Consider the following 12,769-nt stretch of genomic DNA (forward strand, 5'->3'; position numbering starts at 1 on the left):
TCCTTCTGTTGCAGGCATGCTTTCAAATGTGTCCTCTTTCCTTTAAGTTCTTGGTACACAGTTCCCTCTGAACTCTACAAGGGATTTTAACATATTATTTTACCATTTATAAATGCAAATGTACAGGTTGTCACTTTTATTTGGAAGAAATTGAGTTTATCATTCACTGAATGTTTGAAAATGTAAAACATTATCCTCAATTATATAGTGACTAAATCTTCTTGTATGGTACTTTCAAAGGACGACTCATTGTGACTTGATGTAGCGAGCGTAAAGCACACCAACCCCATTGTGTTTCAGTGCACCTGCAGGAAAGATATGGTGAAAATTTCAATGGATATCTTTGTGAGGAAATTTCAGCCGGACAGATACCAGCTTTGGAAGCAAGGAAAGGATATATACACCATTGATCACACGAAGCCTACTCCGGAATCCACCCCTGAAGTAAAAGCCTGGCTGCAGAGGAGGAGGAAAGTAAGAAAAGCATCCAAGAGGTGATTGTCCCTCTCCCAGCCCATCCCACTTGTACTTCCTTAGTTAACATGGGTCATTGAATATGATGTTCTCAAAGACTATTTATTTGCTTTTTAAAATTTATTCATCATAAATTTACTTAACATCTTACTGAAAATTTCAGGCAAAGTATTTTTAATTCTTGAGAAGTATAATAAATAGAATGCAGGAAGAGATGTATATTGTGTTTGAGAATATTCCTGAAGTTGCTATTTCTGGCAAATAGAACAATACTGGAACTTCTTAGACCTGTTACACTAATGTATTTTAAAGTCATATTGCTGCTCTCTATTCATCTCCATGTTTTTATTAACTTCAATAACTTGATTTCCAACTTTTTCATTTTGCTACCGACTTTCTTTCTGACTTTAGTAGTTTTCTTCTTCGTTTGTCAAACATCTGAGATATTACTTTTCTCATCAGGATGCCTGTATTTTGCTACATTTTATGCACTTGGTTTTATTCTTTTATGAGATGTCAAGCACAGCATGTGGTGTTTTTGTACAGTGTCGTCCCTGTGAACTTTATTCTATATTCCGTTTTTGTGGCCAGGGCGATTTCAAAAGCTTTTAGGCTTGTTGTGGGCATCTTGCTGTTCTTTTTTTTTAAAATTTTTTGTTTATTTTATTTTTTCCCCCAAAGCCCCAGCAGATAGTTGTATGTCATAGCTGCACATCCTTCCAGCCGCTGCATGTGGGACGCGGCCCCAGCATGGCCGGAGAAGCGGTGCGTCGATGCGCGCCCAGGATCCGAACCCGGGCCGCCAGCAGCAGAGCGCGCACACCCAACTGCTAAGCCACGGGGCCGGCCCTCTTGCTGTTTTTAAAACCCATTGAATAGGATTATGTGTTACATAGCTCAGGTCCTCAAGCAACCTTTCTAGACTTATATTTTCCAGGTTTATATTGTATTTTTACTCTCCAATATTACTCATTGTTTTTCTTTCAGATTGTAAAAGTAGTATTTGTACATTGGAGAAAATTTGTAAAATAAGGAAAAGAATAATGAAGGAATCCCAAATCACCCATAACCTCACAATCCGGAGATAACCAGTGTTAACATTTTGTATATATCCTTTACATATATATTTATTATATATTATGTAATATTATATACTTTCCAAAATTGGGGCTATGCTCTCTTAATTTGATGACCAGTTTTTTTTCTTCCTTTTTTTGTGAGGAAGATCAGCCCTGAGCTAACATCCATGCCAATCCTCCTCTTTTTGCTGAGGAAGACTGGCCCTGGGCTAACATCCATGCCCATCTTCCTCCACTTTATATGGGACACCGCCACAGCATGGCCTGACAAGCGGTGCGTCGGTGCGCACCCGAGATCCGAACCCGGGCCGCCAGCAGTGGAGTGTGGGCACTTAACCGCTATGCCACGGGGTGGCCCCTGATGACCAGTTTTGTGAGTGTTTTTTAATGTAATTAAATGGTTTGCTACAATGTAATTTTTAATGCCTGCATGTGTTGAACTAATCCCCTGTATATGGAGCTGTAGCTTGTTTCTAATTTTTTTTTTTAATTCTTTTTTTTTTTTTTTGAGGAAGATCAGCCCTGAGCTAACATCCCTGCCAATTCTCCTCTCTTTGCTGAGGAAAACTGGCCCTGGGCTAACATCCATGCCCATCTTCCCCCACTTTATGTGGGACGCCGCCACAGCATGGCTTGACAAGTGGTGCCTTGGTACGTGCCTGGGATCTGAACCCGGGCTGCCAGCAGTGGAGCACGCGCACTTAACCGCTGCACCACGGGGCCGGCCCCTGTTTCTAATTTTTAACTAAATAACACTGTGATTTTAAATCTTTACCCACACTTCTGATGCTTGTTTTCTGATTCTCTTTTTTCCTGACATTTATTTTCTGCTATTTTAGAGTGGTAGTGAGCGGAGGAACCTTAAGAACATGACGTCAGACTTCCACATTTTATAGGAGGTACACCTGAGGCGCAGAACTAGTAGCCGAACTTGAACTCAGGTGTTCTTATTTCACCCTATAGTTTACAGTGGGGATTTTCAAACTGTTGGTTTTCATATCAATTTAGTAGGTTAGGAACACCATTTTTAAATTAGAAAGTAAAATAGAACAAAAAGTATAATAGTCCTTCCCGTGTGGTAAGGGTAAGTATTAATTCATGACATGTGTGAGCATGTGTGTATGTGTGTGTTGTGTCACCATCTAGTGTATAACTTACTGTGGGTTGCATTCAAAAAAGTTTGGGAAACTGACTTAGAGAGTCTTGCCTTTGATAAATATGTTAATTCACATTACCAAAAAAGCTGGCTGTGGGAGGAGGCAGTTGTCAATCTTGAGTTTAAAAGAAACACCAATAGAACATCTTGAAAATTGTTTTTTAATGGACAGAAAACACAATACTCTAATTAGGTGGTTGATCTGTTCTCCTAGTTACTAACCACAGCGGTCCTGTTGATAGAGAACGTAGATCTATGACATTGAACAGATTTGAAATGCCCTTCAATAGGTTAAAATAGTCAATGGACTTTGCTTTTACCCAGTTAGAAAGCCTCTTGTTAAGGGGCTTGTTGATTATGCTCAGCCTTGTGCCTTGATTGTAGAGTTTGCTGATCTCTCTTAAGTAATACCCTATCTAGGGAAATCAAATGAAGGGAACAACTCATTGAAACCTCAGAGAGATGTCAGCCATCTTATTTTACATGTACTGTGCTGTTCATAATGTGAAGATTTCCACGTGGGCGAGTGCATGGGTTCTCAATAAAAGTGATGGTGGGGGCTGGCCCGGTGGCACAAGTGGTTATGTGCGCGCGCTTCGCTGCGGCGGCCCGGGGTTCGCGGGTTGGTATCCCGGGCGCTCACTGACGCACTGCTTGTCAAGCCGTGCTGTGGCGGCGTCCCATATAAAGTGAAGGAAGATGGGCATAGATGTTAGCCCAGGGCCAGTCTTCCTCATCAAAAAAAAAAGGAGGATTGGCAGATGTTAGCTCAGGGCCGATCTTCCTCACAAAAGAAAAAAAAAGGGATAGTGGTGATGATGATACTGGTACTGTTTCTACCAGCAGCAGCCAAAGCTACTTTACATAGGTTATCCCTGGTACCTTTTTTATCTCAGTTCTCTGCCCTCCCTGACTTCTTACAGTGCTTAGTGTTGTGGAGTTTTCTTGTGTATGTTTGTGTGTATGTGTTTTTGGATACTGAAATATATGTTGCTTCGATTTGAGCTGCAATTCTTCCTAAATGAAAGTGTTAAAAATGTTTTGTCATATATAAAAGGCATCTGTGACAAAGCTATCAAGTGACTTGCTGGAAAATACTAAAAGAGGAAAAAAATAAAAATTGTCCACTCCAAAAATAATGTTGATATAAGATGTTAAATACATACAGTTAGGCTTTCTCCTTTCTTATTTTCTTTAGCTAATGATGATTTGGCATTTAATTTTAATGATTTTCATGCATACTTCAGAATTATACAAAACTCAGGGAAATGTGGTCTCTGTTCACCTTGGAATGTAAAGAATCTACTCAGATTTTAGCAACAGCTTTATGAGGTCTCCTCATTTCTTTTTCCTTCTTCATTATCTAAATAATATTTGACTTATTGATTTGGTTTTCCGTCATGTCCTCATTTTTCACTTTATTTTTATTTGCAGACTTCTTTAATATTACTATAAAATTTTAGCAGTGACTTTTTCCCTAGTAATCTTTAATACTCAATTATTTACAATTAATTTCAATTTTTAGTAAATTGTTATTAAAACTGTTAAGATTTCAATTTCATATTTAATATATTAATTGTGAAGGTTATCTCTGCATAATGATTAAAAACTTATTAGTTTTTTTGTTCTTTCAGTAAGTGAAAATAACATTTGTATTGGTTTGTGTTTTATCTTGTCTATTGCAAACATTCTGCTCTGACCGCAGCTTCTCTTGTTAATAGCTTCCAGGGCACTAGTTCTCAGTCTAAGAGGCCTAAGAATGAGGAGGACGAGGAAGTGTCAGCTGCCCTTGAGGGGGCAGAGGGCCCCACCCTTGACCCACACCCAGATGACCTCAAGGTCAGTGCAAAGCCACAAGAAGCAGCGAAGCTAGGGAACAGAGAAGCACCTTCAGAGGAAGAGGCCTCTGCTAGCGGGATGCAGCTGGATCAGAATTCATCAGATAATATCAGACTCTCAGGTGAGAAACTGGCTGATTACATTTCATGTATAAGTGGGAGGGGGTTGATGATCTGATGCCTTAGATCTATGTTCACTAGCATAGACTTTCTTTTCCACATAGCTTAACCAATCAGCTATCTAAGGTTATGGGGTAACTCAAACAGGAGGCCAAGGGAATGTTATAAAAGTCAGGAGCACCACTGTTACATGTAATGAAATTGTGAGACAAACAGCCAGCAGTGCCTGTTTGGTTTAATAAAAAAGGAAGATTCTAAAATGAAATTTTTTTTTGGTGCTACTCAATTTAAAATATACAATACATTTTTGGAAAGCTTCTCTTGAATTCACATGAAACAGAGGAAACCAATTGTAGATAATTCTTTGTAGATTCCTAGCTTTCGACTTAATTTTAAGAAGAAAATAAAGATAAAGGTTTTTGGTGAAGTGGTACGTAGAGATCGCTGGCTGTTTCTCTGTACTAAAGCCATCATCTGTAAGTCTCAACTACTTTGCTTTTTTCCTCTTTATAGCATATTTCTCTGAAACTGCTTTAATGCTTTGCCTCGTTTTATATTTATTGGAGCGTTTGTCCTTTTACTAATTGAGCTTGTCGGTAATTCCTGTCTTCCTTTTATACCCCTCATCCGATCTGTCCTTCAGTCATGGGACTCTCCCAAATCTGGCCACCCCTTGCTTCCTCCTCATTCAAAGCACCGTCATCTCTTGCCTGGACTATTGCAGAAGTTTCTTCCTTCCTGTTTTGCCAGTGTCCATGCTGGTCACCCCTGGTGTCAGTTCTCCATATGGCAGTCATAGTGAGCCTTTGAAGTGACGTAGCTTAGGTCTTGTCCCTACCTTCCTCTTACTCTTATTCCGTTTAGAGTGAAGGAAAAAGTCCTTATCATAGTCCTCATTAATCTGATCCTCAGCTGCTGCTTCATCCTCAATAGCTTTTCTCTTGAAATATTTGTGGTAATAGAATTTAAATCCTAGACTTTTTTCCCAGTGAGTTTATACTTTAATGGAGAGCTAGACAAATAAATATATAATTACAATTCAGTATGGTAAATACCATGATAGAGATGGCATAAGATGTTTGGTGGTATACCAAGGAAAGATCCAAAACAGAAAGGAGGCTGGCCTGGCAAGATTTCTTGGAGTAGGTGATATCTGAATTGACTTGAGATAAATGGATAGAAGATAGCAAGGTGGGAAAGGTAGAGAAGGGAATGGCAGCAAGCAGTGCAGAGAAGGCAGTTATGCAACACACACGGATATTTCTATATAGTCCCACAGCATAGTTTTTATCACACTGGGTTTAATTAACTACTTTATGAATTACTGGGTGGTTTAGGCCAAGGGCACCCAGTTTCATTCACTACATAGTTCCTTGCATTTTGACCTCCAGGTTTTGAGACCTGGCAAAACACTTGAGTAGATGTGGCTAGGTTCACCATCAGTGCTGGTATGTGATAGGTAAAATGATGCTTATGTCTCTGTGTGTGTGTGTGTGTGTGTGTGTGTGTGTGTAAGAGAGGGAGAAGGGTTGAATAGAGATGGCAGAAGAAGAGAGGTGCTTGTGATACTCCTCTCCTTTTGTGTGCTGTCAGTGTATGATACAGGATTAGTGCAGGAAATAATTTTTATTGGATCCTCACAGTCTTACATGTGTTCGTTACATACATCCTCTGAGGTGGAATGTTCCATCAGTAGCAGCTCTTGGCATCATATATTGGAATATAATTCTTATTTTTAGAAAGGTTTCAAATTGCTATTGCTTTGGATAATTATTGTTATTGCCCTAGCTTTTGACGTTGGTCTGTAGTGGAACCCTTTTTAATCCCTTATTTTGCCAGTAAGTGTATTCTTTTGCCAGACTCCAAGGTTGCACCTTAACAGCTAATAAGGCTGCGTGGTGCTTTGGTGACCTTTCCCACCTATGTCTGGGGAAGTTGGAAAGTAGGAATTTAGTTGAGAATAGTTTAGCAGTTCTGCTCAGCAATAATACAATGCAAGGTTTATTAACAATCTTTTGTTTTACTCCTCAGGAAACAGCTGCTCAAGCACATCTGTAATGGAGGAAATAAAAACCGAGGATGACCAAGCCTATGCCATAATTCCACCTTCGAATTCCAGTGAGGCTGATGATTCCACATCTAGTGGCCACGTGACCTCTGAGGACTTAGACCCACCCAAAATTCCATGGCCAAAGTCACCTGAGTCATGCTCCTCAGTGACGGAGACTAACAGTGTGTTGACAGAGGGAGAAGAGAGTGACGTAGAGAGCCGAGGGAGTGGCCTCGAACCTGGGGAAGTCCCAGCGGTCCCCAGTGGAGAGAGAAATGGCTTCAAAGTCCCCACCGTATGTGGCAATGTCCATTTTTACTGTATTTCTTGTGTGGTGAGAGGACTTGCTGAAAACAGCATTCTTTATGTTGAAATCTTGCTTTAGGGAAGAAATAACATTTCACATTTATGAATCTTAATCATATTTCCTTCAGGGACTGGGAGATAAGCCCTCTCTGAGCTCTGGCTCACATGGTGATAGTTAAGAGAGCATGGAACTTTTGGCCACATGTTGGAGCTTAAGTTTCTTTCTTTTTACATTTTTCTAAAATAAAATTCTTTATTTTGAGACAATTATAGATTCATATGCAATTGTAAGAAATAGTAGAGAGAGCGGCTGGCCTGGTGGCATAGTGGTTAAGTTCGCGTGCTCTGCTTCAGTGGCCCAGGGTTTACAGGTTTGGATCCCGGGCGTGGACCTATGCACTGCTTATCAAGCCATGCTGTGGCAAGCGTCCCACATAAAATAGAGGAAGATGGGCATGGATGTTAGCCCGGGGCCAGTCTTCCTCAACAAAAAGGGGAGGATTGGCAACAGATGTTAGATCAAGGTTAATCTTCCTCTCCAAAAAAAAAAAATAGACCAAAAAAAAAAATAGTACAGAGAGATCCTGTGTATCCAGTTTCCCCCAATAGAAACTTCTTGGAAAACTATAGTAGAATATCACAACAATATTGACATTCCTACAGTCAAGATACAGAATGGTTCTATTACCTGCAATATTAACCAGACTAGAAATGATTCACCTACAGGGCTCTGCCAACAGTTAATACCTCTGGGTCCCAGGCTTCCCATAGCCTCTATTTTTTTTTTTTTTGAGGAAGATTGGTCCAGAGCTAACATCTGTTGCCAATCTTCCTCCTTTTTGCCTTTTTTCTCCCCAAAGCCGCAGCAGAAAGTTGTATGTCATAGTTGTACATCCTTCTAGTTGCTCTATGTGGGACGCCATCTCAGCATGGCTTGATGAGTGGTGCGTAGGTCCACGCCCAGGATCCTAACCCGCGAACCCTGGGCAGCTGAAGCAGAGTGCACGAACTCAACCGCTACGCCACCGGGCCGTCTCCTCCATAGCCTCTGTTTTAACATTAGGGCTCACCTGGTCACACTTTCCCCTGCCTCTGATTCTAGGACCAGGCTGACTTTTTCTGGTCCTTCCCACTGCCAGAAACAGACCTTTTGCCTCTCAAAAAACTCAAGACCCCTCTTCCGTATTCTAACCCTGTATAGGGTCTCCTTGTTTCTCCTGTGTTCTTGTATGATGTTAATATCATATGCTTTCAGCGTAAACTGTCACTGTAACCGTAAGATTGTGGGTGGGTCAGGCAAGCTCCGGTTGTGTGTAGTGATTGTCAGAATTCAGTCACCTCTTTTGACCTATACAACTTGATGAGGGAATTCAAGTGGTTGAGTAAGGAGAGCCTCAATTGTTTCAGCTGATCAATTGAGCTGGACGCTGAACAGACCAACTTCTTGATTGCTCCCACTCATTTCAAGTCACCACAGGCCTTTTTGCATCTTTGAAGAGCAAGGGAGATTAGGTAAGGCATCCACTTGGGAATACTCTGTTTATAAGTAGTTAAAATGTCAAATAAAATATAGATAATTTCCTAATTTGACCCAATAACATCTATTGTCTTATGCATGATTGTATATCCTACTGAACTATGAAATATTTATCAAAACATATGAGAAATAGAAAAATACGGTCTAATTTATTTGAAAGGGTGGCTAAGGGAAATTTGAAAATAGGATTCACATACTAGTAAACAAAATTTACACAGCAACTAGAAGGATGTGCAACTATGACATGCAACTATCTACTGGGGCTTTGGGGAAAAAAGGAGGAGGATTGGCAATAGATGTTAGCTTAGAGCCGGTCTTCCGCAGCAAAAAGAGGAGGATTGGCAGGGATGTTAGCTCAGGGCTGATCTTCCTCACAAAAAAATTAAAAAAATAAATAAATAAAAAATAAAAGTAAACAAAATTTACAACTTAATTTCACGTAGGGATTAAATGTAGCTGAGCAGATATTGAGATTCTTTGTAGAATGGTGACTAAGTCAAATGTCCATTTAAATTATCTTTACTCACGTTCTGTAAACTAGAACGGAATTGAAAGTAACTAGCCCGTTTCCTTGCTTTCGATGGAGGTGAGTCTACCCTCGGTGCCGTGACCTTCATCTTTATCATTTCACTGGGCAAAGACTGCCGAGTAGGACGGCGGATGCTGCTGTTGAGGGCTGGGTGACGTGGTGTGCCCCTTCTTAGAAACACTTGTGTGGTATTCTTTTCTCACACCGTGGTGTTGGATGATCTTTCTAAGTAATACAGACTCATTTCGTTTTTGTGTAGTTTTTTTTTTTTTTTTTTTTTTTTAAAGATTTATTTATTTATTTTCACCTCAAAGCCCCAGTAGATAGTTGTATGTCATAGTTGCACAGCTTTCTAGTTGCCGTATGTGGGACGCGGCCTCAGCGTAGCCAGAGAAGCGGTGCGTCGGTGTGCGCCCGGGATCCGAACCCGGGCCGCCAGCATCAGAGAGCACGCACTTAACCAGTAAGCCACAGGGCCGGCCCCGTTTTTGTGTAGTTTTGACCAGTGTTTCTTAGTATTAAGTGTAATGCTGTGTGTGTGCTGGTAGCAGTCAGCTTTAGTCAGTCTTCTCAAGAAATATTACGTGTTGAACAGTATCTGTCTGTCTGTCTGTCTGTCTGTCTATGCAGCGCTCCATGCTCTTCCTGGTGTACACCAAGTATGTTCACACTTTACGTGCTATTCCTGCTGCCCAAAATACTCCTTCCTCAGAGAGCTAAATGTGTTGCTCCCGCATTGCACTCAAGATTCCACTCAAATGTCTCTTGTCAGAAAGGCCTTCTCTGATGACCCAGTATAAAATAGCTCCCTCCCCATCTCTTTCCATTCCTTTGTCCTGCTTTATTTTTTCTTTATTGCATATTTGCTTAATGGTACCTTTAAATTTTACTTGTTTATTGTGTGTGCCCTTCCCCTCTATCATATACACTCCTTGACAGCAGGGACCTGGTACAATCTTTCCTGCTGTGGCTCAGCTGTTAGAACAGTGTGGCACGTAGTAAGGGCTTAATAACTACTTGTTGACTAAGTTACAGTTTCCTACACTCATTGTCAGCTATTATAAACCACGGATAAATCTCACCCTCTATCACTGTGTCATTTTTTCCCCACTCCCAGCTTTGGTTAGAATGCTCTCACACATTTCCTCATAATCCTATTTTGGTGTCAGATGCCAGAGTGGTTTCTCTCCTTCCAGCCTCTGCTTCTTCATCTTACAGGGAAATTTCTGAGACTCCTTTCTTTCCTAGTCAACTGTTGATGCAAACCCACTAATTCAGACTCTCTCTCTGGAACCACCCCCTCCTTCCCTTTTTTTTTGGATTGCATGGATAAGAAAGCTTGTAAGTAGGCTCTGTCTGGGAGATGTCACAAGGGAGGGTGCACATGACTTTTTTCTCTACCTTTGAAAGGAAACTGTAGTTTGGAAAGCCCAGGACAAAAGCTTTTGTATAAAATTTAAGTGGTTTCAAGATGACAGTAGTGTGCCATATTAAAAAAAAAAAACAATTTTTGATTTCTTTGATCCTCAGAGAAGTGGTGATTTGTTTCTGAATGGAAGGAAGTATTCAGGCTCAGCTTGGCAGTATTGCTTTCTGTATGAGGACAGAGAGCAAGAGAAGCTGCCAGATATTCCCATGCGGCCAGCGTAGAGGCGATCAATTGCCATGGTTCTATGTTGTTATAAATATACAATCCTAAATTTAGGTTAGTTTTGTAGAACTTTTGAAAACTTGCTCACTGCTGAGTTTATTGCAGGCTTGATCAGCCTAACCTGCACCACAGACAGTGTTTTAATATGAAGTGGAAGGATAGTTCATTGACCTCTTGGCAAATTAACTAACAGAATGAATTCCTATTTCTTTGTGAGGTTTAAATTTCTTATAAAAGGGCTACTTCTTTAGGAGATAAATAAGTACAAGAAATCTTCATAATTAAATTGTCATAAGTCATTGTGAACCATAGTTTTTTGTTTAAAACAAGTCTTTAACTGTGGGTGTTTCCCCCCCATTTTTGTTCTGTAACCAGAGAATAGAGGGAGAAACCAAAACTGCTAAAAGTTGGCGCCATCCACTCAGTAAGCCTCCAGCAAGATCCCCATTGACTCTGGTGAAGCAGCAGGCAACCAGTGATGAAGGTGAGCTTGGGACGTTTTCAGTATTTATTCTGTATGTATTGTGTACTGTTCAGTATTTATTCTGTAAGTTTGTTGTAGCAAACTTTTCTAAAAAATTGCTTGGTAGAGAGGAAATTTGACCCAGTTGCAAATATATACCATAAGGAGATCATAAGTAATAAGCAGTTTACAGGCAAAAGGAATTTGGGTTTTAGGGGTAAATACTTGCTTCACATAATATAAAATTGGTCATTTCTGACATTAGCCTTAAGATACTCCAGAAGTTGAGAATCACTTCTCTAGAGGTGTCAAATCATGGAATTAACGTGCTGTAGGTTTCTTTGCATTGTCTATTTTTAACTTGAATCCTTTCAATTTATTAACACCATCTTGACTAAGAAACTACATACAGTTCTTCCATAGCCTATTTATACCTGGTGTGTTGGCAAAACATCCTTTCTCGAAACTTAACTAGATTTTACTGGCATGGCTTGATGTGAAATGGTTTCGTTTACAACCAGTTACTACTCTTGGATGTAATATTTTTCTATTTGTTTTATCTGGTTGCCCTTTTTACCTTTCTTTCTCTCTTTTTCCAAAAATGTATTTTTCTTGCTTTCAATTAAAAATCAGACCACTGACCAGCTATTTCTTCCTTGCAAGTGTCTCATAAAATCATGAGGGCCTTATTTTTCCATCTCCAAAAAAATCAATTCAAGCAGGTTTTCTGTAAAGAGCCCTGCTTTGAGACAGTCTCCTTTTACTGGTGAAAATTGTTAATTAAAGTCTAGTGTCTGTGAGGATGCTGTCAGGGGAGTAACATGAATCTTGGGTTCAAGCTTCTCGTTTAAGTTTAAACACATTTGTTAGAGTAGACATCTGTAGCAGACTTTTTCCTTTTACTCACTGTCTTCTTTATACCCCATGTTTAGTTAAAAAAAAGATCGTCAGTCTAGGGATCAGATGATGATAGTAGCAGTTTCTATAACACCAGTCTGAGGTGGAATTCTGCCTCTAGTACTAGAAGTAAGGAAACATATTTGTGTTAATTTCCATGTATCGTCACGTTCAGTTCCTTTCTCCTGGTTTATCAGACCAAGCACAAACCATTTTCCCCTTAGTGTCAAGATAAAGGACAATTCTGTATAAAGTCATTAATACTTAACGTACATTACTTTTGAATTTTAATTACCTTTCCTCATCTTAGCCCATATTCAATGTAGCCTCTTGGAAGCGAATGGGCTATCCTAACACATAAGAAAAACGGCTTTCTCCTGTGTCCTTGTTTTCCCGGGTAGTTTATTTTGATGTAGGCCATCATAAATTGAGCCAGAGTTTCTCCATGGAGAGTAGTTCTGATTTCATTCAGTATAGCTTGCAAAATTTATAAATGGGTTGGTTTAACCAAGTCCTCTCAAGGGTTTGAGGTTAAATATCTTGCTGAAACATTGGACTTTTGCCACAGTCTCACTCTCTCTTTTAATGTGTTAAGGGCTCCTGGGGTCCTCTGGGGATTTTTGAGAGTTAAAAAGGAAAATCAGAGAATTTTAGTGATGGCTAAAGATC

The 12,769-nt window shown here is 40.0% G+C and overlaps 1 protein-coding gene across 6 annotated transcripts in view; it reads left to right on the forward strand.

Moving 5' to 3' along the window:
* KDM4C (lysine demethylase 4C) overlaps positions 1–12,769 on the forward strand; it is a 389,491-nt gene that overhangs the window by 222,672 nt on the left and 154,050 nt on the right. For all 6 annotated transcript variants that reach the window (XM_087444566.1, XM_087444572.1, XM_087444571.1 and 3 more), the window contains 4 exons: positions 301–494; positions 4,431–4,669; positions 6,699–7,012; positions 11,116–11,224. In XM_087444566.1, the coding sequence (XP_087300692.1) occupies positions 301–494; positions 4,431–4,669; positions 6,699–7,012; positions 11,116–11,224 (856 nt within the window). The remainder of the gene's footprint in view (positions 1–300; positions 495–4,430; positions 4,670–6,698; positions 7,013–11,115; positions 11,225–12,769) is intronic.

Source organism: Ceratotherium simum, chromosome 20 (assembly GCF_057802395.1).
Source record: "Ceratotherium simum simum isolate JZ-2026a chromosome 20, ASM5780239v1, whole genome shotgun sequence".
Classification (NCBI taxonomy): Eukaryota; Metazoa; Chordata; class Mammalia; order Perissodactyla; family Rhinocerotidae; genus Ceratotherium; species Ceratotherium simum.